We start from the raw sequence: 26,767 nt of genomic DNA, 5'->3' as shown, positions 1-26,767 counted from the left end.
ACTTGCTCATGAGATTCCAGGAAAGCATATTTTTTTAAAAGTAGCCTATGTGATCAATTGTTATTCTTGTTGTGTTCATGCAAACGATTAGGCCAAATTGAAACTAGACTTAATACAATAAATAAATTGGTCTTAATTTGTCTCTAACGAAAATGGGGGTGATTTCAACAGGAAAGTATTAGAGTTAAAATGTTTCTTTCTTCCACCAGACCACTTGTCATAATTCTTGCTGTTTTAACATTTGCCCAATAATACTAAATTTTATAACACAGTTTGTCTCCACCAGATTACAAACCCTACTCGGACCTAGGAAATACCACCTCTGGGCACCTCCTTCTGTGCCCAGGCCTCATCATCCCTCTGACAGAGAGCAAGGATCTCTTGGCTCTGAGAGAAACCTTTGACCCTCCTCAGCAGGAAGTAGTTTCAGAAGAGGCCGAAGCCCCCTTTCCCTGACAGAATTCGGAGCCCAGGTCCTTGAGGGGGAATATGGGAGGCAGTTAGAGAGACCTAAGCAGAGCAAGGACGATGGGCCAACGGGAGGAGAAATGGGTAGGCCAACTGCTCCGAAGCTGGCAATGGGGGAATCTGTACAGACTGACCTTTACATTTTGCTGATAGGAGTTGGAACACCTAATGATAACACATAGAATCGTTCCATTAGCTGACTTTTCTGGAGTGCAGCTGTCATTTTTAGGTGGTTGTGTTGCAATATGAGTATTGCATGTACCCTCACCAAAATCTTTACCGGAATCCAATATATTTTTAAAATGTCGATTGAAGGATGAGGATTTAGAAAAGATAATAATTTTAATTCCTTCAACCATGTTGTTTTTTCCTTATTTTTTGTTTGTTTTTATTGATTTTAGAGAGAGATAAGGAGAGGGGGAGAGAGAGAGAGAGAGAAATATCAGTGAGGAGAGAGAATCATTGATTGGCTACCTCCTGCACTACCCTTACTGGGGATCGAGTCTGCAACCCAGGCATATGCCCTGGCCTCCTGGTTCATAGGTTGACCCTCAACAACTGAGCCACGACAGCTGGGCTCAACCATGTCATTTTAAAGTGAAACTGGATGTGTTTTTTGTCTGTTTTCTTTGTGCAGGTCAGCGCTGGTGCAGAGTCAGGACTCTAGAAGTTCGTTACCAGTCCCCATTCGTGCTGAGCTTTACCTCGGTGCCAATGTCAGCATCATGAAAAGGCAAAGGATGTCCCTCATCTCCTGCAAATAATGCTGACCTCCCACATCCCGGGAAAGGCTCTTAGATACTTCAGGGTTCCATGGACCACACTTAGAGAAAGGTTGATCTGGCTAAACCAGTCGGGGTTTCCCAATGGCCCCTGCCTTTTTCTTCTCTTTTCTTCCCAGAATCCCTCTCCCTGAGGCGGACTCCCTGCACCCCCAAACTGAGCTTAAAACATTGCCCCAGAAGTCAGGACCGCGGCCAGAGCGCGCCAGCCACCGCCCTTCCGCCCTTCCGCCCGCTCTGCTCTCCGGACGGCCGCAGCCCTGCGGGTCTCCGCTCCAGACCCACCCCCGCTCCACCCCGCGCGCCTCTGCCGCCTCCGCCAGAGACCCAGGTCGCTGCGCGGCCGCCACCGCACCAGGTTCCGGCCGCGGCCACCTTCCGCCGTCCAGTGCCCCTCCGTTCCGACCCCGGGACCCCGGCTCCCCGCCAGCCCTGGCCCGGGCACCACGTCGGAGAAGCGCGTGGAGGCAGCGGCCGAGCTGAGCGCCAGGACCTGAAGGAGAAGAGCGAGCAGGTGGAGGAGAAGGCGGGAAAGAGCGGAAGAAAGACGTGGTGGTGGAGGAGGAGCGTGGAGCCCAGGAGGAAGAAGAGGAAACCGCTGAGGACGGAGAGGAAGAGGATGGAGGAGGAGAAGAAGATGAGGAAGAAGAAGATGATGACGACGAGGGCCCGCGCTGAAGAGAGCTGCTGAAGAGGAGGGTGAAGCTGATCCCAAGCGGCAGAAGACAGAACATGGGGCATCGGCAGGAGCCCCCTGCCCATGGGCTGGGGAGGAGGCCCCTCAAGGCCCGGGGATGGGCAGGGACCGTTCAGGGCAGCCACTCCCCCTGACTCCTTGCTCTGGGCCCTGCACCAGGGCTGCCCCCTCTTTGTCCCCAGCCTTCTCTTGCCCACCTCTCCAGACCCCGCCCTTCCACCCCACTCGGCCATTGTTCCACCCCCTGACCTGTTCCATCCCAGCTCCCAGCTGGTCCCCAACTGCCCCTTTCCCTCTTCCTCTCTTCCTCCCTCACTCCCACCCCCCCTCTGATAGCTTCTCCTTCGGAACCTCTGCATCCTCCCTTCCCGTCCTGCCTGTCCTTGCCCTGCCTGATCCCGGGGTCTCCTTCAGATCCCCTTCTCTCAGACAGCGCCAGGCCGGGGTGGGGCCAGGGTTGGACCAAGCCCTATGGCTGCCCCCTTCTCCTCCCCTTTTTGCATAATTTAATAAAGAAATGGTCGCGCAAACAAACAAACAAACAAAAAACACTGCCCTAGGGATGTTCTAGAACAGAGCTCACCCCTGAGAATGTAGTGCCTTCCCTCTGGGAGGGAGGTGGAGGGAGACGTGACCCCTTTGAGACAGAGAACAGTTTGGGCCTGGAGACACCGGTCCCACAGACACCCATGTGGTGTCTACACCCCAGCTGACTGAGCGCTCCCATCCCAGACAGAACCCTGACCTGTCTGTAGGAGAAGTCACATTGGCTTCCTCTGATGGGCGGTGTCGGGGGGCAGTGCTGTGGGGGGGCAGCTCAGGGACTGTCCGGGGACCAGGCCGCCGGCAGCGGGGATGGGGGTGCAGCTGGACAGAAGCAGCCTCGCTCCCTGAGCCGCGCAGGGGCCGTGGGGTCCCCGTGAGCGGGGGGCCGTGTGTCTGTGCGGACCAGGGAGGGGGTGCGGCTCTGTCTTCCCGGTCATGGCCTCGGGGCGGGTCTGAGGGTGACGCTCTGAGGGTGACCGTGTCCCCCAGGGAGGACCCCGCTGTGCGCTCCGGCTGCTCCCCACAGCGGAGGTTCCGGGTCAGACCAGGTCCCGTGGGGGCTGCATCTCCTTCTCCCCAAAGTCCGAGGTCTGAGCACCCACAGCCCAACCCCCAAGTGAGGCTCATGGGGAACAAGGTGGAAGGAAGAAATGCGGGTGTCACACACCTGTGTTTGTCATGAACTCCCGGGAACAGGAATGAGGAGGCGGCACCAGAGAAACAGGAATAAACCAGAAACCCATCGGGTCGGGAGAGATGAAGGGAGGCGGGCAGCAGGCAGAGCGGGGAGACACACGGTCATAAAGACGGAAGGAACGGAAGCATGGAACACAATTTCTAGAGGAAGCTTGGCAAGATGTCTCAGCGATGCGCTTAAGTTCTGCTTGGGTGGTGTTCTCCGTTGCCTGAGCATCGACCAATGAACTAGGAGGTCAAGGTAAGATTTAGGGTCAGGGCATCTGTCCTGGTGGCGCCCTGCATCCCAGTAGAGGGGTGCAGAAGGCAGGCGATCAAAGATCCTCTCAGCATTGATGTTTCCATCTCTCTCTCCCTCTCCATGCTTCTCTGAAGTCAATAAAAATACACTTAAAGAAATAATAAATGTGCTCACATTATGACATAGAAATGTCTCTTTAGGAGATCGTCACACGTGTCCTGAATATACACACATTGAAGGCTCTTCCTTAAGTTGTGGTGTATAAAGTACACAATGGCATGCATGGCAGCCTCTAACCCCTGTCACCATGGTAACTGGGGGAGGGCAGCGCTTACTGAGTCTCAGGCCTCACCCCTGTGACCCACATGGAGGGTCAGACTGACTGCTCAGCGCAAACCCACGAGGCACCCGGAGGGGACGCTGTGGGGGGACGGGAGCGGGGGGACGGGCAGGAGGCGTTCAGAGAGGCGCAGGTGGGGCTGCAGCGGGGGTGGGACGGGGGTTTGTTCGGCGCCCTGCGGCTCCTCCCTCACTCGCTCCCTGTCCCTCAGGGGCAGCCAGGGCTCTGCCCTCCCGGCAGCGGAGCAGCTGCCACGTTCCAGCATGTTCTGTGAGGAGGCTGCTGGGCCCAGAGCGCAGGAGGACAGCCAGGGGCAGGGTCCCTTCACCCCCAAACCACAGCGCAGACCCTCCAGGCCGCCCAGGTCCCCCATGAGGGAGAGTCTGGAGCGCCCCCCGCGGGCTTGACCCGGACACCCCAGGGCCTGCGGGCTCCCAGGTCCCATCTTCTGGGCGCTGAGCAGGGCCTGAGGGGGGAGCGTCAGGACGGACTGGGGCGCCTCCTCCCATGTGAGCCCACAGCCCCGAGGAGGAGGGGCTCCCGGAGGGTCCCTCTGGGCCCCCCTTTGTGTGAGAGGCCGAGTCGGTGGTGCCGGGTTCCATCCCCAGCGCCCGTGGCCCAGCCCAGCGTCCCCCACAAAGGCCTCGCCCTGAGGACGGGTCCCAGGAGGGGCGGACCTCCGACCTCTGACCTGAGCTCAGCAGAAGGGGTGGCGCTGTCGCCCCTTCAGGCCCCAGAGCGGGACCCGCCGCCCCGGAGCCCGGCCTGGTGCTGGGGGACTCCCTCCTGGGCCCCGCCCCGCGGGGACCCTCCCAGGAGTGAGGTGCGAGGCCCCCGCGGGGTGGATGCTGCTGCGGGGCCTCAGCTCCTCTTCCCTTTGGGGTTCCGGTCCCCACACCTGGTTTCCTTCTCCCCCAGGGAGTCTGCGCGGGGGAGGAGGGGGCGCTGGGGCCCCGTGGCCATGACCCCCCGTGGGTGTGGGGCCTCTGCCCCCCTCTCCCCTCTGCCTCCTGCGGCCCCTCGCCTGCGGGGCAGCCTGAGTGTGCGGAGCCCCGTTAGCGGAGGGGGGTCCCCCGGAGCTCCTGGGCCCTTAAAGCTGCTCCTGAGCCGCCGCCCTGTTGGGAGGCTCCTGTGCGGACGCCCCGCGGGAGGGACGCGGCTGCTGCGCCCGCACCTTTGGGCGCCACCAGGGGGCAGCAAACCGCACCTTCACCCCCAAGGCCCCGCCCCCAGGGCCAGCCTCCGGGCTGTAAAGTGGGGGTGTTTGTTTTCTCTGTAATGTGGGGGTTTGTCCCCACAACTGAAATGCCCTCCTCCTGGGTGTGCATCCGGGGTCGGACTCCACACGCACCCATTTCCCAGAATCCCCCGCGTTCCGGGCTGTGAGGGAGGCCTGGCCTCTCCCTCTGTCCTCAGGACAGTTGTAAGTGCGGCCGCTTTTCCCCCTGAGAACTGTGCTCAGCCGGATGCACCCCCTCTCTCAGAAAGAGGGGTGCCCCCAGGAGCCAGAGCTGACGGCCTTGCTGAGGGGCCAGGGGCGGGGGCCCACGGGGACGGGCAGAGGGGGAGGGAGGAGGCAGGGGTGTCTCCAGCTGCGTCCCCCCAACAGGCCTCCCGCTGGGAGGCTGGAGCGAGGGCAGCGCGCGGCCCGTGGGGACCTGCTGAGGGGGTGACTGTGTGAGAGACACCCCGTCCCCATGGGGGCTCCTGCTCTCAGTCACTGACCGCGGCTCTGGGCCTCGGACCCGTCCCCTGCGCGATCGTGGAGAGGCACCGCGCACGCAGCTTCCCGCACCCCCGCCTCTGGGGACGCGGCGCCCGGGACGCGAGGAGGCCCCGCGGGGCGCAGGGCGACCAGGGCGCCTTCCCGGAGGGGGCGGCGGAGGGCCCACCCAGGACTCACCCTCAGAGGTGCTGGGGCCGCGCAGCCTCCTTGGCGGGTCCCCGGCCGCCCGACCGTCCCTCCCGGGACCCGCCAGTCCCTCCCCCCGCGGCCGGGACGCGGCCCGCAGTCCGTCCTCGGCTCCTGGGCTCCTCCGCCCAGGCCTGTCGGGGGCCCTGGTCCCCGGGCGGAGGTCAGCGCTGGGGAGGCGAGGCCGAGGGGCGGGCAGGGCGGGAGGGGGAGTCGGGTTCAGGTCACAGCTCCGCACAGGCGTCCGGTGCCCCGGGGCGCGCAGACCCCCAGACCCGGCGCCCAGCGAGCAGCGGGGGCGGCCAGGGCGGGAGCCCTTCTGGAGACGCCCCGGGCGCCGCGGGTGGAGCTGGGACTGCGCCCGCCCCGCCGGCGGCTGAGGTTGGGCGGGTGCCCCCCGCACCCCGGTGAGCGCCCGACGCCAGCGCTGCCGCTCCTGCCCCTCAGCCCACCGACGCCGACGCCGACGCCGGGGCGGCCCCTGGCGGCGAGGAGCCTGAGTGGGGGTGGGGGTGCAGGTCGGAGTTGATGGCGGGGCTGAGGGGTCGCCAGGGGCTCCCGGGGCGGCGGTGGCGGGACCCGGGTTCCGCTGCCCCTTCCTGGGCCTCGGGCCGCAGGCGCTCACGCCGCAGCCCCGCCCCCCGCCCCGGGCGTCTGCAGCGGCCGGTGCTCGGTGCTCGGGGCTGGCGGTGCCCCCGCGGGAGGAGGGACGGCGAGGAGCGAGCGGTGTGGCCGCAGCCCCTGCTCTGTCCTGTGTTTATTGGCGCTGAAGGTGTGAGCTCACCCCACATGCACGTGACACTCACGTGAGAGGACACACACACACACACACACACACACACACGCACACACACATAAACTTATATTGTATATATATAGAGAGAGAGAGAAAGAGAGAGAGGGAAAGAAAAAGAGGGAGAGAGAGCGACTAATTCTCACTGGAGGATGTTTTCCCAGTGATTTTCTCTCTTTAGAGAGAGCACAAGGGAGGGAGGAGGAGAGGGAGAGAGGGAGGGAGCACAAGGGAGGGAGGAGGAGAGGGAGAGAGGGAGGGAGCACAAGGGAGGGAGGAGGAGAGGGAGAGAGGGAGGGATCACAAGGGAGGGAGGAGGAGAGGGAGAGAGGGAGGGAGCACAAGGGAGGGAGGAGGAGAGGGAGAGAGGGAGGGAGCACAAGGGAGGGAGGAGGAGAGGGAGAGAGGGAGGGAGCACAAGGGAGGGAGGAGGAGAGGGAGAGAGGGAGGCAGCACCATGTGTGAGAGACACACCCATTGGCTGCCTCGCACTCGGGAGGAGTCTGCAGCCCAGGCACGTGGGTCCTGCGTGTCCCACTGTGCGCACCAGGAGAGCGGGGTTTTCATTTGTTTCTTTCCTTAAAGATGTTTAGAGAGAGAGGAAGGGAGAGGGAGCGGGAGAGGGAGATAGAAACATGGATGGGCTGCCCCCTGCAGGCCCCCGACTGAGGATGGAGTCAGACACCAGGGCATGTGCCCTCATAGGGAATGGAACCTGGGCCTCCGGGTGCGTGGGCCACCCTCACCCATGAGCCACAGCGGCCAGGCTGGACAGAGGGTGTTCTGTCTTCATTACATAAGCAGCAGGCGGGCAGGAAGCCTGGAGCAGAGGCCTCACTCTCACTACAGGTTAGTGTTGAATGAATGGATGGATGGATGGATGGATGGATGGATTGGTGAATGAATGAATGAATGAATGAATAGATGGATGGATGGTTGGATGGATTGGTGAATGAATGAATGAATGAATGAATGAGTGGATGGATGGATGGATGGATGGATGAATGAAGGATGGATGGATGGATGGATGGATGGATGGATGGATGAATGCGGGGACCAGGTTCCTTACAGGTGACCTGAGACAGGAAGGAAGGTTGACTCTGTGCATGGAGAGTCCGGGACATCTCCGAATAGAGCAACTTTACCCCTAATCAGATCTCTACCAGCCGCTGTGGGATTATCGGTGATGAGGCAATTGTCCAGATGGTCCTCACCAGCAGCTGAAGGACGGGCAGGAACAGCCTGTGTTCCCTGTGGACGGTCTGAGTTCCGAGTCACAGCTGTTCTCTGGGGTGAACGGAAACCCACCCTCCTCCTCCATTCATTGTACAGTCACACCCCATTTCCACGGGGGCCCCGTCCTCAGGGCTCCCCTGCTCCCACCGTCAGGCTGACACCAGGATGGGCACAGGCTGAGCCTCTCCCCTGGGTCAGGAAGCTGGTCCCTCCCTGATGGAACCGCCAAGGTCCTTCCTACGGGGCCCAGGGATGTTCAGCCTGGAGCCTGTCCCCTGTGAGCTGTGCTGACGCTGCTCAGAGTCCTGGGATCCCTAATGTCCACGTGGCCCCACAGGAGACCATGATGTGCTTCCTTAGCCACCACACAGTCCTGCGCTTTGGTGACTCACTGTGTAACCACTAGCTCTCCTCCCCCTCCGCATTCTCTTCCCCTTTCTTCTTGTTCTCCCTCCTCTTCCTCTTCTTCCTCCACTTCTGCTTCTGCTTCTGCTTCTTTTTTTGAGGTTTTACCCTGGAAAGAATTATTCTTGACATGCAGACAGGATTCAGGGAAAGTAATAATTAGGACAGACAGAGAGATTCCCTCAGAATCTAAAAGTGAGAAAGAACCAGAACAAATGGGAAATTGGGTGAAATAACAAAGATAAAAATTTAAAAATATTAGAAAAAATGAAGGATCACATGCCCAGAAAGACGTGGACAAATCCCAGGTATACAGTGGATTTTCACAGGGTGAAGGTGGGATCAACAACACTCACAGAACATTCCAGTCCTCAGCGGACCCTCTTCAGTTTTATTTGCTCATAACCTACCCCAGCCCGACTCACTAAGATTTTGGTTTCTGCACCACAGGTGAGTTCCATCAGCTTTTGAGGGAAGGAATGTCACAGGGGCCTCCTCCCTGCACCTGCTCTCTCTCCACATCATGTCCCCCTCCTCACACTGGCTGTTGTGGTCGTAGGGTATCCACTCTCAGGGCTACAGGGTTCTATCCTATGAACACACCACACTCCTCCTCTACTGCTCATGCGCATTTGTCTTATATGCAGATTTTGCAAATTGTGCAGCAATGAACAAATTCTTCGTATGTTTTCCACACGTATGTATGTGTGTCTATTGGGGATATAACCAGGAGTGGAATTGCTGGGGCATTGGGTGTGGTGAGTACTGTCAAATGCTGGATGTAGTGACTGCAGCCAATGCATTTTCACAGAATTTGAAACAACTTCCTTTCCCACCAGGAATATATGACAGATACAATGAGTCCAAATTCCTGCTAACAATTGACTTTGTCTCACTCTTTCATTTTTGCTCTCCTGGGAGGAGGGCACCAACATCACGTTGTGGCTGAACGTGAGTTTCTCCTCTGACTAAACTGTTGGGCAATTTCCATAAATGTGTGAACCATGTAACCATCCTCAACAGGAGGATGGCCTGGACTCTTGTTAATGAGTGAGTGGACTCTAGTAAGGTGCCAGCGTCCTTAACTATTGGGGCAATTTGGCTATTAATGGATCTGTGGGCAGAGACCTGTGGGATGAAAGGAAGTGCCTGGTCTTTGCCCCTGGCTCCTGGCACTGAGCCCCTAAAACCCTGGGCACCTCCTGAGTGACAGGTGTCTTTGGGACGCTGATGAGATGGCTCTTGGGTGAGGGCCCTGGAGGCGTCAGGGTGGGGGATGGTCCCCAGGTAGACCAAGCTGGTCAGAGGACTGGAACGTTCAGGCCCTAGAAGGAGGCGGAGCAGGAGGAGCCTGAACACCCATCTCTCCCCACCACAGAGTCCTGGGTGCAGGGACCCTGGGCCTGCGGGGCACTGACGGCAAAAATGAGCCCCGATACTGTCAGATGGGGACGCCCAGAGAATGAGACCACAACTCCCACATGGAAACAGCAACAGGCATAGTGTCCACAAGAGCAAAGAAACAACGAACACCCAGGAGAGGAGGATGGAGAAAGGGACACAGGCCTGAGCCCAGGCTGACCTGCCCCAGGAAGCTCGCTGTCCAGGGTCCTGGAGATGCACTGCAATTGGACACAGGACAAGGCCTGGGGGATGGGAGTCCCTGTGACCACAGGTCCTGGTGGGACAGGGTTCCCCTGAGGGACAAGGTCAGAAGAACAGAAAGGTGACCCAGCCGAGGAGTGACCACGTCAAAGCCCACGATGCAATGAGCACCTCCTGGGCAAAGGCCACGACCACGCTCTCTCCTCATCACTTCTCCTGTCCACACCTGGGTCAGCTCAGCACAGAAAACACATGAGCTCTGGAAAGTTCTTGGTGTTTATATGTATTTCCCCTTAAAATTTAGAGTCTTCTCCTTTAATTTGCCCACCAACCCCTCATGGGAAAAATGAACAAAGTCACCTCCAGAACCACATTTTAATGCGGAAGGAACAGGTTGCAGCTCAGAGCATGAGGAAGTAAAGTCAGCGATAGTGAGGGCCCAGCCTGCTTCTGCTGGACCAGAAAGTGTGGGGAGCAGGGCGGGGCCAGCCCCCCATCAGAGGTTCCTGAGTCAGGAAGTGGGAGCGTGGACACACCTTCCATCACTCAGTCCCCACAAGGCAGCTCCTGACGCTGTGGAGGACAATCATCATGAGCAGATCCAGGGCAGTGGCTGGAACTGGTGACATTCTCAAACCCACTCCATGCTCACAGGGTCCCACAGACTCCCCACCACCTAGGCCTCCGTCTTCCCACCCCTCCCCATGGCAGGGCTCCCCTTTAGAAGCCGAGAGACACATCAGAGCCCTGGGCGCTGTCACTGCCTAGAGTGCACACTCAGAGCCCAGTCTTGCCCACCTGAGTGCCTCCTCCCTCACATCACAGCTCCAGCCACAGCTCCCAGCAGAACCAGGCCCCCAGCGATGCTCAGGATGATGGAGATGAAGGTGTGAGAAGGCAGCTCTGGGAGGAGAAGGGAAGGGAGGGTGAGGGCCCTGACCCCAGGCCTCAGCCCCAATACCACTGAGTCCCCCAGGGCCCCTGGTGCCCTGAGGAGAGGCTCAGTGCCCATGGCCCTCCTCACCCCACCTCAGAGTCAGGGGCTCGGGCTTCCTGGGAGCAGGTTAGAGACACGCTGACCCGGACCTGCTCCTCGAGTCCCCCCCTGATGCCACCCCAGGCAGAGACAAGGACAGGCCACTCCCAGCCTCACGCCCATCACTGACCACAGGGCCCCGCTTTCCTTTCTGAGGAAAACACACAAACCCTTCACTGTGGGAGGGAGGCCCATCCCCGGGGGAGCTGTCGCTGACCTCAGCGGCTCCCCATCTGGCTGAGCCCCAGCACCCTTGTGGGCCCCTCACACCCCCAGCCCCGCCCAGGCCCCGCCTCAGGGAACTAGGCCCAGACCAGGGTCTCCCTCAGCCAGCCCCACAGGGGAGGCGCACGCGCCCTGAGGCGTCCTGAGCGGGTTCCTGCTGCTCCCGAAACCCATGGGCTTGGCACCAGCCTCGCTGGGGACCCAGACGCCCCCCTCAGCCCGAACCCGGAGTCTCAGCGAGTGACCAGGGCCTCCTGAGCCCCGGAAAGCGGGGCCTCGGGTCCAAGCACCTCGGGATGCGGGGACAGGACTGCAGAGGGAGCGTGGGTGCGGGTGGGATGCGGCGCTCAGCACGGGGTCCTGGTCGGTCCCTCCGCCTTGTCTCCTGCAGCCTCCCTCCCTGGGGGCCGCTTCCGTGATTAAGGCCCGAGATGGCCTTTCTGTGCGTTTCCGCCCAAGTCTGTTTCTCCCGCGACACCCTCCGTCCTCCAGCTCATGTCCACCTGCCAGTCCCCCGGCCCCTTGTTCCCAGCAGACAGCTCCCCCAACATCTCCTACAACCAACCTCTGTGATGCCCCCCCCCCCCCCCAGATGCTGGTCCCTGAGCTCCTATCTCCCCTGAGGGCAGCTCTTTCCTCCTCCTTCCATCCAATGTCATTTCTGGTGACGGTGCCCGCTCTCTCCAAGACCCCGGATGGACCCATGAGGAGTGCTGTAAGTCCTCCTCAGAAGGTTCCAGAATCTCACCAGCCCACTATTCCCACGCTCACCCCGCGGAGGGATCTCCCGCCTGCACCCCGCAGACCCTCCCGCTCCCCCGCTGCCTCCCTGGCCCCCAGGTCTGCCCTCAGCTCAGCAGCCACAGAGACCAGTTCCAGGGGGCGTCACCCTATGTCCCTCCCCTGCTCCAATCTGTCCTGGGACCCCGCCTCCCTCCGCACAGCCCCGCCCTTCCCCCCTCCACCCACGTGGTCCCCTGGCTCCCTCTCAGGTCCTCTCTCTGCTCTGCCCACACCTGCCTGCTGGCTCTTCCCAGAGACCAGACCCTCCTGCCCCAGGGCATGCGCACTGCAGGTTCCTGCCTGGGCAGACCTGCCTCCAGAGGGCCTCCTGGGTCATGACCTTCCAACCTCTCCTCAAGGTCACCTCCCAGCGAGCCCCACACCGAACACCCATCAAACAGCCCCTGCCCTGTCCCACAGCCCACACCTGGTCCCCTTCCCGTGGTGTCCCAGAGCCCTCCCCTCTCTCCCCCTCCCCCTCCCTGTTCCCTGCCTCTTACACACCCTGTGCCCCTCACACCTGCCCACGGGACCGCGGGTCTCCCATTCCCCCTCAGTGAGGCCCCAGAGGTAACCCCATGCTCCCACCTGTCACTCAACCAGCGGCGGCTCCTGCAGGGGGAGCCCCTCCCTGTGCTGGACACGGTGACCTCATGGCTGTGGTCCCGGCTCAGCTGTCCTGGGGCGGCTGCGGCTCAGGGTGCCCCCGGGGACGTCACTGCACCTGCACTGCCCACAGCGCTGCTCCCCTAAACCTGCAGCTGCCCCCCCTCCCCACATCCCGGGCCCCTGGAGGCTGGAGAGAGCGCAGTGGGCAGAGCCCAGTCCCAGCAGGACCTGATCTCAGAGGAGGAATGGGGACCCTCCTCTGTGCTAATTCCAGAACCGGGTTCCCTCCAAAGTTCAGGGAAGAACATGAGGCCCGGGAGGGAGGCAGGAGCAGCAGGAGCCTGAAACCCACCTTCCTCCCGGGGCCTGTGCGGGACCTGGGCCTGCGGGACAGTGACGGGCACATGTGCCCTGTGTCCGACGGGGCACCCGGAGAATGAGACCAACATTCACACACACACACACACACACACACACACTAACTGGAATAATATGCACAAGAGCAAAGAAATAACAAACAATTGAAAGTGGGGGCTGAAGGTGGGACCCAGGCCAGACCCAGGCTGACTGAGGGCCCCCCAAAGCCTGCACGGTCCAGAGTCCTGGCGATGCGCTGCAGTAGGGCATGAACAGGGCCTGGGGGTGTGAGGCCCTGTGACCACAGGTCCTGGTGGGACAGGGCTCCCCTGAGGGACAAGGTCAGAGGAGCAACAACATGACTCAGCCGAGGAGGGACCACGTCAAACCCATGATGCAACGGGCTCCGAGTGGGCACAGGCCCCACCACACCAGCTGCTCACAGCCTCTCCTGTCCCGGCTGCCACAGGCTCCGCAGGCAGATTCTGGAAGCTTCTCAGGTTTCCTCTCACCCAGACCCAGCTGATTCTTTGTCTTTTCTTCATCCTTCGCCGGCCCATCCTCAGGCTCCCGAACCCTTGGCTGTGCTGACGCAGCACAGGTTTCTTGTCCATGTTTACTGGGGAATGAAGAGTCAACCACTTTCTCTCTAAGCTCCCACACTGTCCACAGGAGCAGTAAAAGCACTCTGCGAAGTAATAAAAGGTCACAATGCATCGGGAACAAGTCCCCTTCTATCAGGGGCCGTGGGAGTCACTGATTGGAGACCCTGGTCCCTTCACTCCTGTCCAGTGGAGCTGCCAACAGCTTCCCCTCAGCGTCCCCTGAGAAGAGACTCAGTCCCATTCCCAACTTTGTGTTTCCCCATCGACTGCCTCATCCCGTCTCCTCTCGCCTCCACTGGAGCTGGTTCCTGTCTTCCCCGGCTCTGCTCACGCAGCTACAGGTGTCCCGTGGGGCAGAGCGACTTCCCCTAAATTCCAGGATCTGTGCGATCCGTGTGCCTCATTAAACCCCTCCTTTTATTACTTCTTTCAAGAGGGGAAGTGGGACAGCTGGATCTGGACCAAGGTTCGCGGCTGTGACAGCACATGTGTGGCCCCCATTGGGGGAGATTGGGGGACACGGTGGGAGTGCCCAACCGGTGAAAGGGAGCCATCATGGAAGTTGGGCGGTTTGAGGGCTGAACATCTCTTTCCGGAGCACAAGTCCGTTCTCACCAACAGGGGTCAGGGCTCTCTTTTCTCCACAGGTTTGCTGACAGGCGTCTCTCCGTTCAGTCCACCTGTCCTTCTGACCTTTCACTCTCCCCCTCGTCCCATTTGTGATCTCCTGTCCTCCAGTGGGTGACGCTCAGCCTCTGACTCCCCGACATCCCACCCTCCCTGTCTCTAGGTGCCGGGAGTACGGCCACAGCATTTCCCACCAGGTTTGAGACAATCACTCTCCCACCAGGAATGTATGAGAGAGAGGAGTCCACATTCCCGGGAACAGTTGGTTTTGTCTGACTGTCATTTCACCCTGCGGGGAGGTGGGCACAACATCACATTGTGGCTGAACTTGAACGTCCTCTCTAAAACTGGTGGGCAATTTCCATAAATGTGTGGACCATGTACCATCCTCACCAGGAGGATGGCCTGGACTCTTGTTCATGAGGGGGTGGACTCTAGTAAGGTGCCAGCGTCCTTAACTACTGGGGCCCTTTGGCAATTAATGGATCTGTGGGCAGAGACCTGTGGGATGAGAGGAAGTGCCTGGTCTTGCCCCTGGCTCCTGGCACTGAGCCCCTAAACCCTGGGCACCTCCTGAGTGACAGGTGTCTTTGGGAGGCTGATGAGGTGGCTCTCGGGTGAGGGCCCTGGAGAGCATCAGGGTGGGGGCTGGTCCCCAGAAAGACCAAGCTGGTCAGAGGGCTGGAACGTTCAGGCCCTAGAAGGAGGCGGAGCAGGAGGAGCCTGAACACCCATCTCTCCTCACCACAGAGTCCTGGGTGCAGGGACCCTGGGCCTGCGGGGCACTGACGGCAAAAATGAGCCCCGATACTGTCAGACGGGGACGCCCAGAGAATGAGACCACAACTCACACATGGAAACAGTGACAGGCATAGTGTCCACAAGAGCAAAGAAGCAACGGACGATGGGTGCTGGGCCGCATCCGGGCCTGAGCCCAGGCTGACCTGCCCCAGGAAGCTCGCTGTCCAGGGTCCGGGAGAGGCGCTGCATTAGGACACGGGACAAGGCCTGGGGGATGGGAGTCCCTGTGACCACAGGTCCTGGTGGGACAGGGTTCCCCTGAGGGACAAGGTCAGAGGAGCAGAGAGGTGACCCGGCCCAGGAGTGACCACGTCAAACCCACGATGCACTGAGCACTGACCAGGCCCAGGCCCCGACCACGCTCCGTCCTCACAGCCCCTCCCGTCCCGCCTGCAAAGAGCACAGAATACACAGGAATCTGCAAAACTCTTGGAGCTTCTGTTTATTTCCTCTCAGAAGACATTTAATTACAGGGTCTCCTTTAATGACCGTCACCAGGCACGGGAGGAATTGAAGAACCAGGTCAATGCACAGCCTCATTTCAATCCGGAGCAGGAAGTTGTCACTCAGAGCCCCCGGGGAGGAAAGGCAGGGAGGGGAGGGGAAGGGCCCAGCCGCCTCTGCTGACAGGAAAGTGTGGGGAGCAGGGCCAGGTGTGCACCCCCATCAGAGGTTCCTGAGTCAGGAAGTGGGTGCGTGGACACACCTTCCATCACTCAGTCCCACAGGGCAGCTCCTCACGCTGTGGAGGACAATCATCATGAGCAGATCCAGGGCAGTGGCTGGAACTGGTGACATTCTCAAACCCACTTCATGCTCACAGTGTCCCACAGACTCCCCACCGCCCAGGCCTCCCTCTGCTCACCCCTCCCCACGGCAGGTCTCACCTTTAGAAGCCGAGAGAGACACATCAGAGCCCTGGGCGCTGTCATTGTCTGCGGGGGACACACCAGGACGGAGTCAGAGCCCAGGACAGGAGACTAAGGAGGAACTATGCGGGGGAGGTCCCCCATGGCTCCCGTCTGCACTGTCCCAGGGTGTCAGGGGTCACCCCTCTATACTCACTGGCAGCCTGAGCGTAGCTCCCTCCATTTCCACCTGCGGGAAGAAAACATCCCGTGAGACCAGGGAGGAGGCAGGGCCAGGAGGTCCTAAGGAAGCCCTAGTCCTGGGCCCGGAAAAGTTTCCAGAACCCTGTGTACAGACTCAGGGCAGGACCAGGAAACCTGAGGGAAGTGCATGTGAGGGGACTGGACCCACCGCCCTCCTGGAGGTCTGTGCTCAGCAGGGACCTGCCCTCTGACCTGGGACTGCAGGGAACGGGGTCCCACCACCAGCATCATCAGGTGGTAAGTGGTCCCTCATTTCCCACGGGCCTCACTGAGGAGTAAGTGTGAGCACAGAGCCCCACACAGGCCATCACACACGTGAAGCTGGTGCTTCCTGAGAATGAGGCGGGACACACGTCTACCAGGGCTTGAACCCCCAGTGGGACAGACACTCAGACCCCACCCCTGCCCACCTGAGCGCCTCTTCCTCCACATCACAGCTCCAGCCACAGCTCCCAGCAGAACCAGGCCCCCAGCGATGCCCAACATGATGAAGATTAAGGTGTGAGGAGGCGGCTCTGGGAGGAGAAGGGAAGGGAGGGTGAGGGCCCTGATCCCAGGCCTCAGCCCCAACCCCACTGAGGTACCCCAGGGCCCCCGCTGCCCTGAGAAGGGGCTCTATGCCCACGGCCCTCCTCACCCCATCTCAGGGTCAGGGGCTCGGGCAGGCCCTCGTGCTGCACATGGCACGTGTATCTCTGCTCCTCGCCAGGGGGCACCCCCACGGCCGCCCACTTCTGGAAGGTGCCGTCCCCCGCAGGCCTGGTCTCCACCAGCTCCATGTCCTGGGACTGGTCCTCCCCGTCACGCTGCCAGGTCAGGCTGATGTCTGCAGGGTAGAAGCCCAGCGCCCAGCACCTCAGGGTGACCTCACGGGCAGAGACGGGGTGGTGGGTCACGTGTGCCTTTGGAGGGTCTGAGGGGACGGGAGAAAATGCAGGAACTTTGCATCCGCCATGGGACCCTCCAGCAGCGCCCATGTGACCATCCTGAGAGAGGACAGATACCTGGGTGGGGGAGGGAGCACACAGTCCACACACCAGTCTGGACAGAGGCCCCTGGAAGGACCTCCTAGTCTTTAGAAAGTTCTAGAACCAGAGAGACACAGCCCAGGGCAGGAGGCAGGTCTGTGAGGGAGAAAAGGGATTTGTGGTCCTGACCTGGGTGGAGGCCACGTGACTCAGAAAAGCTGGGGTCAGGCCTCAGACACAGGGGGTGGGGGACAGCGCACAAGGCCTGAGAGAGGAGGTCCCCGTGGGTCCCAGAGCCCCTGCAGGGCCCATGGGAACCGCTGATGGGTTATGTCAGGGGGCCTCCCTGCACCCCAGGAGAGCCTGCACCCCTACCTGTCCCTGAGTGGAGGGGGGGTCCCCCTGGTACCTGACCTGGATGGACATCCAGGGGACGCCTTCCCTGACCCCAAGGAGGGGTGTCTGACACTGACCCCCTGTCCTGTCTCCTGTAGGAGCCCCAGCCCCGGGGAGAGGGGGCGGCCCCAGGGCCCCTGGTACCTGCGCGCAACAGGGTCTCCTTCCCTTTGTCCAGGTACATGCGCAGTGAGTCCACACACAGGCCCTCCAGGTATCTCCTCCAAAGCTCTGCTCCACCCGTCGCCTCACATTCGCCCTGTGTGATCTGAGCCACCTTGTCGGCCGCGGTCCAGGAGGTCAGGTCCTCGTTCAGGGCCAGGTAGTCGGTGCCGTCGTAGGCGTCCTGTGTGTACCCGCGGAGGAGGCGGCCATCGGGTCCCACATCGCAGCCAAACATCCTCTGGATGGTGTGAGACCCTGACCCCGCCCCGAGGTCAGCCCCGCCCCGAGGTCACCCCGCCCCGCCCGCCCCGCGGACTCAGGTTGGGAGATAAGTGAAACCAGGGCGCTGGGGAGTCCCCACCACGGAGCTGCCCCCCCAGACTCTGTCCCTCGCTGAGACCTGAGCGCAGGCCTGGGCCCTGGACTCGGTCCTGACCCCCCTCCTGCGCGGAGCGCCCGTCACACGGTCCCCGAGGCCTGGCCCCGGCGCCGTGCTGTTCATCACTCTCATTTTGGCATCAGAATTTCTATTCAATGTTATAAATTAGTGGGGAACCAAAGAGTAATTTTGTTTATGCGGATTACAGCTATCAATATTTACCACGTAAAGAATCTAAAACTGAAAGTGAAATCGGGTCCCAGTCCCCGCGGGCTCCTCCCGGGTGGGGGCCGGGCGGGTCCCGCCGCCTCGGGGTGACGCTCGGACCCGGACCCTCGGGGCGACCCCGGCCCGTCCGTGGGGAGGGGGGTGGTGACGGGCCCGGCGGCGGCTCACCGTCCTCGCTCTGGTTGTAGTAGCCGCGGAAGTCCCGCAGTCTCATTCGGAAAATCTGTGCGGTTCTCTTGGCCCTCAGCGTCTCCTCCTCCCAGTACCCCGGCCTCTCCCTCTCCATCCACGGCTGCTGCATCCACGGAGCCCGCGGCTCCATCCTCCCACTCGCCGCGTCGCTGTCGAACCACGCGACCTGCGTGTCGTCCACGTAGCCGACGGCGATGAAGCGGGGCTCCCCGCGGCCGGGCCGGGACCAGATGGTGTAGAAATACCTCAGGGAGTGGGGGCCTGGGGGGCGGACGGGGGGCAGGGCCGGGGCTGGACACGCGCCTTCCCGGGCCCGCGCCCCCGCCGGGTCCCCTCGCTCCTCTCCGCACAGCCGCCCCCTCCGACCCCGCACTCACCGGCCCGGCTGGGGGTCAGGACCAGCGCCCCCGAGAGCAGCAGGAGGAGGGTGGGGGGCCGCATCACCCGCATCCTCGGCGTCGGGGGACCTTCTGATCCCGGGCGCTTCCGCGGAGGAGTTTTAACCGAGAGCCGCGGGGACGCTGATTGGCTGCTCCGGAAACCGCTCAGCCAATGGGAGTGAGGAGTGGGGCCGCGTCACGAGTATCCAGGAAGGAGGCGCCGACACAGGTTGGGAGAGAAGTGAAACCAGGGCGCTGGGGAGTCCCCACCACGGAGCTGCCCCCCCCAGACTCTGTCCCCCGCTGAGACCTGAGCGCAGGCCTGGGCCCTGGACTCGGTCCTGACCCCCCTCCTGCGCGGAGCGCCCGTCACACGGTCCCCGAGGCCTGGCCCCGGCGCCGTGCTGTTCATCACTCTCATTTTGGCATCAGAATTTCTATTCAATGTTATAAATTAGTGAGGAACCAAAGAGTAATTTTGTTTATGCGGATTACAGCTATCAATATTTACCATGTAAAGAATAAAACACTTTGAAAAATTGTGAATTCATTTATCATATTAATAACCTATGACATGTTATCAGAAGTAATGTTCTTATGAAAAATACCTATTTCCTAAATAAACAAGGAGGAGAGAGGAGGGGACCTGCGCTCATTTTACATCCTTGCACATCTCACTGGGAGACGCTGGGTTTTCATATTTGCTTCTGCGTTTCATCTATTATTTTAGTTGAAGTATATGAAAAATATAGAGCCTCGCATGAATGTGCAGGAGCAGTATTTTTAATAACATTGTCAGATGTGTGAATATTAATCTTTGATAGCACACTAAAACTACACAAGTGGTAGTTTCTGAAAACTTGTTTGCAAAGTGGAACCTGAAACATTACTGAACAATTCCTGTTCTGTTCTGTCCCCGTCCCCAGGGCTGTCTTGCCGGTGGCTCTGTCCTCATGCAGGTGATGGAAAGGGATGCCCGTGTCTCTCAGTCCCAGAGCCCTTCCCGGGCGGGTGCATTAATCCCCCGCCATCCCAGCTCACCTGTGTCTGTCCCCACAGAGCTCCCAGGACAGCGTGTCCGCTGGGAAGGGTCTAGCTGACGTGGTGGGCACACCTGTCCCCCATCCTGGTTTTCTCTCGGGGTGACATTCCCTCAGACAACAGGCCTGTCTGCTGTCCCCTGACGGTGACATTTCCTGAGGGAGAAGCTCAGGCTCATGTGTGAGAACGTGAGTGCCGGTTCCCCCGTCCCAGCGATCCTGGTGTCTGTGTCCTTCATTCTGTGCCGTACACACGGGCCAGGCCAGGTGACATTTCCGGAAGGGAGAAGCTCATTTCCAAGGCCTGTGGGAAGTGACTGAGGAGGTGACTCAGCTGTGAATCTAGCAAGCAGAACCGAGAAGCAGGGTCAGACCCACCCACCAGGACTCAAAACCTCCTCTTATCGCCTGACAGTAGCTGATGTCTGCGGACCCCCAGGCCTGCACGTAGCTGCATTCCGTTCCCAGCTCACCCCAGCCCTTCCCTTTATAGTCCTGCCCCCTGCACCTTGGCTAAAGACGGGATGTGATGCTTGTACGCCCCGCCTTTTTGCTTGGCAGGCCTTCTCAATAAAGGCCTCATATGATTCAGCCCTGCCTTCGCTATTGGGCACAGCGACAGGCAGCCCGAGCCCACGCGTGGGGGCGGGGGGGGGTTCTCGGGAACATATTTTGGCGACTCTAGACAGGTCACCCTCCTCTGAGCCCTAAGGTAAGAGCCTTCAGGGACGGGCAGTTCCCTTTGGGAAACTTCTTGCAGGCACCCGTGGAAACTCCCTAGCAGCTGCCAAGTTATTAACCTGGGGCTTTCCTGAGGTGCTTACAGCCTTTCCTAGTCACCTTGGCTGGGGGCTGAATCGGCGTTCTGTGCGTGCCTGTCCTCTACGTGGGGAGATTGTGAGCCAGCCAGGAGCGGCGTGTTTAAGGCGCCTTCTGCTTCTGTTCTGCTTGTGGGTGTTGAACAACTCAAAACGTGCCGCGACCTGCACGGAGGTTCAGGATCTGCAGGAGGGGCCGACGCACATGAAAATGCTGGACACAAATGTGAATGATTAAGGGGTGGGGCCAGGTGGAGCCTTTTTCTTGAAGAGACATGCTCAGTCCTGGCCTCGTCCACTTTTTATTCAATTTTAGAAACACATCTTGCCCTCGGCAAAGCACAGCAAACAGGTAGCAAACAGACCGTCTCTGAGGTCCGTACAGATCAGTAAGGTCGGTAAGGCCAGAAAACATTTACTTGGAGGGTATCGGGTCAGGAGATTGCTTCGAGCCACCTCAACCTCCACACGAATAATCGGTCTAACGCTCAAGGTCCACCGGCCTCCCGCGTTCCTTGGTGCACGCTCATGACAGTATTGGCAAGCAGTGGCTTCCGGCAGAAATGCATGGGAAATGCGCTGGCAACCCCCCCCTGGCAGCCCAGGGGCCGCATTCTGGCTGTAAGTCCTGGGCGCTGGAGGGCATCTTCTGACAGACCCATGGAAAGGACTCGGACTTCTTTTACAAACACTGGCAAGAAAACATCAGGAGAAAAAGGACTTAATTGTAGGACTGGATGAACTAACAATAATTGTAGTTTTTGTCATTAAAAAATATTACTGCTTTTTAGCCTTCTTGTTTTCAAGATAGAAGGGAACTTGTTTCTTTTCTTAAAGCATTTTTGTAAATTTTACTTTCCTAAGCAATATTGAGGTCTTTGTATTTTTCTCTGTACCTGATCTCTCCAGAATTTGGAAACTCTTAATAAGTGAGTATTATTGTGCTCATGGCAATGTGTTTGCATAAATCCAATACGAATCTGATTGCTTCATAACAGGACATAAGCCAGTTTCCAATTGTGGTTTTATTAACCAAAACTTGGCTGGAATGTCATGTCTGAGACGTGCCTGGACTCTGGGTGTCACCGGAAAGCTCGAAGGAATGAAGAGTGACTTTGAAGCCGATAAGCCCCTTAGATAAACAGCCTGGTCCCTGGCTTGGTCACGTGGTTACTGGTCTTTCCAGGGAGGGAACAGAGGTTGCCTTCCTGAGAGATGGCATGAAAGGAACCACAAGACACCTGTGGGGACCTCAGCTTGAGGAACGCACCCCGATTCTGTAGGTATCGCAGGCGAAGCCTGATGGCAACTGTGTAGCTTGGCTTCTTGGCCCTGGGGGTAAACTTGCTCATGAGATTCCAGGAAAGCATATTTTTTTTTAAAGTAGCCTATGTGATCAATTGTTATTCTTGTTGTGTTCATGCAAACGATTAGGCCAAATTGAAACTAGACTTAATACAATAAATAAATTGGTCTTAATTTGTCTCTAACAAAAATGGGGGTGATTTCAACAGGAAAGTATTAGAGTTAAAATGTTTCTTTCCTCCACCAGACCACTTGTTATAATTCTTGCTGTTTTAACATTTGCCCAATAATACTAAATTTTATAACACAGTTTGTCTCCACCAGGTTACAAACCCTACTCGGACCTAGGAAATACCACCTCTGGGCACCTCCTTCTGTGCCCAGGCCTCATCGTCCCTCTGACAGAGAGCAAGGATCTCTTGGCTCTGAGAGAAACCTTTGACCCTCCTCAGCAGGAAGTAGTTTCAGAAGAGACCGAAGCCCCCTTTCCCTGACAGAATTCGGAGCCCAGGTCCTTGAGGGGGAATATGGGAGGCAGTTAGAGAGACCTAAGCAGAGCAAGGACGATGGGCCAACTGGAGGAGAAATGGGTAGACCAACTGCTCCGAAGCTGGCAATGGAGGAATCTGTACAGACTGACCTTTACATGTTGCTGATAGGAGTTGGAACACCTATTGATAACATATAGAATCGTTCCATTAGCTGACTTTTCTGGAGTGCAGCTGTCATTTTCAGGTGGTTGTGTTGCAATATGAGTATTGTATGTACCCTCCCCAAAATCTTTACCGGAATCCAATATATTTTTAAAATGTCGCTTGAAGGATGAGGATTTAGAAAAGATAATAATTTTAATTCCTTCAACCATGTTGTTTTTTCCTTATTTTTTGTTTGTTTTTATTGATTTTAGAGAGAGATAAGGAGAGGGGAGAGAGAGAGAGAGAGAGAGAGAGAGAGAGAGAGAGAGAGAGAAATATCAGTGATGAGAGAGAATCATTGATTGGCTACCTCCTGCACTACCCTTACTGGGGATCGAGTCTGCAACCCAGGCATGTGCCCTGGCCTCCTGGTTCATAGGTTGACCCTCAACAACTGAGCCACGACAGCTGGGCTCAACCATGTCATTTTAAAGTGAAACTGGATGTGCTTTTTGTCTGTTTTCTTTGTGCAGGTCAGCGCTGGTGCAGAGTCAGGACTCTGGAAGTTCGTTACCAGTCCCCATGCGTGCTGAGCTTTACCTCGGTGCCAATGTCAGCATCATGAAAAGGCAAAGGATGTCCCTCATCTCCTGCAAATAATGCTGACCCCCCACATCCCGGGAAAGGCTCTTAGATACTTCAGGGTTCCATGGACCACACTCAGAGAAAGGTTGATCTGGCTAAACCAGTCGGGGTTTCCCAATGGCCCCTGCCTTTTTCTTCTCTTTTCTTCCCAGAATCCCTCTCCCTGAGGCGGACTCCCTGCACCCCCAAACTGAGCTTAAAACATTGCCCCAGAACCCAAGACCGCGGCCAGAGCGCGCCAGCCACCGCCCTTCCGCCCGCTCTCGCTCTCCGGACGGCCGCAGCCCTGCGGGTCTCCGCTCCAGACCCACCCCCGCTCCACCCCGCGCGCCTCTGCTGCCTCCGCCAGAGACCCAGCTCGCTGCGCGGCCGCCACCGCACCAGGTTCCGGCCGCGGCCACCTTCCGCCGTCCAGTGCCCTCCGTTCCGACCCCGGGACTCCGGCTCCCCGCGAGCCCTGGCCCGGGCACCACGTCGGAGAAGCGCGTGGAGGCAGCGGCCGAGCTGAGCGCCAGGACCTGAAGGAGAAGAGCGAGCAGGTGGAGGAGAAGGCGGGAAAGAGCGGAAGAAAGACGTGGTGGTGGAGGAGGAGCGTGGAGCCCAGGAGGAAGAAGAGGAAACCGCTGAGGACGGAGAGGAAGAGGATGGAGGAGGAGAAGAAGATGAGGAAGAAGAAGATGATGACGACGAGGGCCCGCGCTGAAGAGAGCTGCTGACGAGGAGGGTAAAGCTGATCCCGAGCGGCAGAAGACAGAACATGGGGCATCGGCAGGAGCCCCCTGCCCATGGGCTGGGGGAGGAGGCCCCTCAAGGCCGGGGATGGGCAGGGACCGTTCAGGGCAGCCACTCCCCCTGACTCCTTGCTCTGGGCCCTGCACCAGGGCTGCCCCTCTTTGTCCCCAGCCTTCTCTTGCCCACCTCTCCAGACCCTGCCCTTCCACCCCACTCGGCCATTGTTCCCCCCCCTGACCTGTTCCATCCCAGCTCCCAGCTGGTCCCCAACTGCCCCTTTCCCTCTTCCTCTCTTCCTCCCTCACTCCCACCCCCCCTCCGATAGCTTCTCCTTCGGAACCTCTGCATCCTCCCTTTCTGTCCTGCCCGTCCTTGCCCTGCCTGATCCCTGGGTCTCCTTCAGATCCCCTTCTCTCAGACAGCGCCAGGCCGGGGTGGGGCCAGGGTTGGACCAAGCCCCACAGCTGCCCCCTTCTCCTCCCCTTTTTGCATAATTTAATAAAGAAATGGTCGCGCAAACAAACAAACAAAAAACACTGCCCTAGGGATGTTCTAGAAAAGAGCTCACCCCTGAGAATGTAGTGCCTTCCCTCTGGGAGGGAGGTGGAGGGAGACGTGACCCCTGTGAGACAGAGAACAGTTTGGGCCTGAAGACACCGGTCCCACAGACACCCATGTGGTGTCTACACCCCAGCGCTCCCATCCCAGACAGAACCCTGACCTGTCTGTAGGAGAAGTCACATTGGCTTCCTCTGATGTGCGGTGTCGGGGGGGCAGTGCTGTGGGGGGGCAGCTCAGGGACTGTCCCGGGACCAGGCCGCCAGAGCGGGGATGGGGGCGCAGCTGGACAGAAGCAGCCTCGCTCCCTGAGCCGCGCAGGGGCCGTGGGGTCCCCGTGAGCGGGGGGCCGTGTGTCTGTGCGGACCAGGGAGGGGGTGCGGCTCTGTCTCCCCGGTCCCGGCCTCGGGGCGGGTCTGAGGGTGACGCTGAGGGTGACCGTGTCCCCCAGGGAGGACCCCGCTGTGCGCTCCGGCCGCTCCCACAGCGGAGGCCCCGGGTCAGACCAGGTCCCAGGGCTGCGTCTCCTTCTCCCCGAAGTCCGAGGTCTGAGCACCCACAGCCCAACCCCCAAGTGACGCTCGTGGGGAACAAGGTGGAAGGAAGAAATGCGGGTGTCAATCACCTGTGTTTGTCATAAACTCACGGGAACACGAATGAGGAGGCGGCACCGGAGGGACAGGAATAAACCAGAAACCCATCGGGTCGGGAGAGATGAAGGGAAGGCTGGGAGTGCGGGCAGAGCGGGGAGACACACGGTCATAAAGACAGAAGGAACGGAAGCGTGGAACACAATTTCTAGAGGAAGCTTGGCAAGATGTCTCAGCGATGCGCTTAAGTTCTGCTTGGGTGGTGTTCTCCGTTGCCTGAGCATCGACCTATGAACTAGGAGGTCAAGGTAAGATTTAGGGTCAGGGCATCTGTCCTGGAGGCGCCCTGCATCCCAGTAGAGGGGTGCAGAAGGCAGGCGATCAAAGATCCTCTCAGCATTGATGTTTCCATCTCTCTCTCCCTCTCCATGCTTCTCTGAAGTCAATAAAAATACACTTAAAGAAATAATAAATGTGCTCACATTATGACATAGAAATGTCTCTTTTAGGCATTTATCCTGAGGAGATCGTCACACGTGTCCTGAATATACACACATTGAAGGCTCTTCCTTAAGTTGTGGTGTATAAAGCACACAATGGGATGCATGGAAGCCTCTAACCCCTGTCACCATGGTAACTGGGGGAGGGCAGTGCTTACTGAGTCTCAGGCCTCACCCCTGTGACCCACATGGAGGGTCAGACTGACTCCGCAGCGCAAACCCACGAGGCACCCGGAGGGGACTCCATTGGGGGACGGGAGAGGGGGTGACGGGGAGGAGGCGCTCAGAGAGGCGCAGGCGGGGCTGCAGCGGGGGTGGGACGGGGGTTTGCTCAGCGCCCTGCGGCTCCTCCCTCACTCGCTCCCTGTCCCTCAGGGGCAGCCAGGGCTCTGCCCTCCCGGCAGCGGAGCAGCTGCCACGTTCCAGAATGTTCTGTGAGGAGGCTGCTGGGCCCAGAGCGCAGGAGGACAGCCAGGGGCAGGGTCCCTTCACCCCCAAACCACAGCGCAGACCCTCCAGGCCGCCCAGGTCCCCCATGAGGGAGAGTCTGGAGCGCCCCCCGCGGGCGGGACCCGGACACCCCAGGGCCCTGCGGGCTCCCAGGCCCCATCTTCTGGGCGCTGAGCAGGGCCTGAGGGGGGAGCGTCAGGAAGGACTGGGGCGCCTCCTCCCATGTGAGCCCACAGCCCCGAGGAGGAGGGGCTCCCGGAGGGTCCCCCTGGGCCCCCCTTTGTGTGAGAGGCCGAGTCGGTGGCGCCCGCTGCCCAGGTCCCATCCCCGGCGCCCGCGGCCCAGCCCGGCGTCCCCCCAAAGGCCTCGCCCTGAGGACGGGTCCCAGGAGGGGCGGACCTCCGACCTCTGACCTGAGCGCAGCAGAGGGGGTGGCGCTGTCGCCCCTTCAGGCCCCAGAGCGGGACCCGCCGCCCCGGAGCCCGGCCTGGTGCTGGGGGGCTCCCTCCTGGGCCCCGACCCGCGGAGGCCCTCCCAGGAGTGAGGTGCGGGGCCCCCGCGGGGTGGATGCTGCTGCGGGGCCTCAGCTCAGGCCTGCGGGCAGTCAGGGGGCTCCTCTTCCCTTTGGGGTTCCGGTCCCCACACCTGGTTTCCTTCTCCCCCAGGGAGTCTGCGCGGGGGAGGAGGGGGAGCTGGGCCCCGTGGCCATGACCCCCGTGGGTGTGGGGCCTCTGCCCCCCTCTCCCCTCTGCCTCCTGCGGCCCCTCGCCTGCGGGGCAGCCTGAGTGTGCGGAGCCCCGTTAGCGGAGGGGGCTCCCCCGGAGCTCCTGGGCCCTTAAAGCTGCTCCTGAGCCGCCGCCCTGTTGGGAGGCTCCTGTGCGGACGCCCCGCGGGAGGGACGCGGCTGCTG

The 26,767-nt window shown here is 59.7% G+C and overlaps 1 protein-coding gene across 5 annotated transcripts; it reads right to left on the bottom strand.

Annotated features, from left to right (window-relative positions):
• Positions 1-10,151: 10,151 nt before the first annotated feature.
• On the bottom strand, positions 10,152-18,690 carry LOC129147758 (patr class I histocompatibility antigen, A-126 alpha chain-like). Of its 5 annotated transcripts, none has more exons than XM_054711064.1 (8): positions 18,582-18,690; positions 18,181-18,465; positions 17,385-17,660; positions 16,514-16,789; positions 16,287-16,391; positions 15,830-15,862; positions 15,652-15,699; positions 15,192-15,506 (listed from the first exon to the last, which is right to left on the bottom strand). In XM_054711064.1, the coding sequence occupies exons 1-8, from the start codon at positions 18,652-18,654 to the stop codon at positions 15,502-15,504; spliced, it is 1,101 nt and encodes a 366-aa protein (XP_054567039.1). In that variant the 5' UTR covers positions 18,655-18,690; the 3' UTR covers positions 15,192-15,501. The 5 variants fall into 5 exon arrangements, with proteins under 5 accessions (XP_054567038.1, XP_054567035.1, XP_054567037.1 ...); XM_054711061.1 differs by having other exon boundaries at positions 18,181-18,495; positions 18,582-18,687; XM_054711063.1 differs by lacking the exons at positions 15,192-15,506; positions 15,652-15,699 and adding an exon at positions 10,152-10,294 and having other exon boundaries at positions 16,514-16,702; positions 18,181-18,495; positions 18,582-18,687.
• Between the last annotated feature and the right edge of the window lie 8,077 nt (positions 18,691-26,767).

Source organism: Eptesicus fuscus, chromosome 21 (genome assembly GCF_027574615.1).
Source record: "Eptesicus fuscus isolate TK198812 chromosome 21, DD_ASM_mEF_20220401, whole genome shotgun sequence".
In the NCBI taxonomy this organism is placed as follows: domain Eukaryota; kingdom Metazoa; phylum Chordata; class Mammalia; order Chiroptera; family Vespertilionidae; genus Eptesicus; species Eptesicus fuscus.
This window is presented reverse-complemented; position numbering and strand designations above follow the sequence as displayed.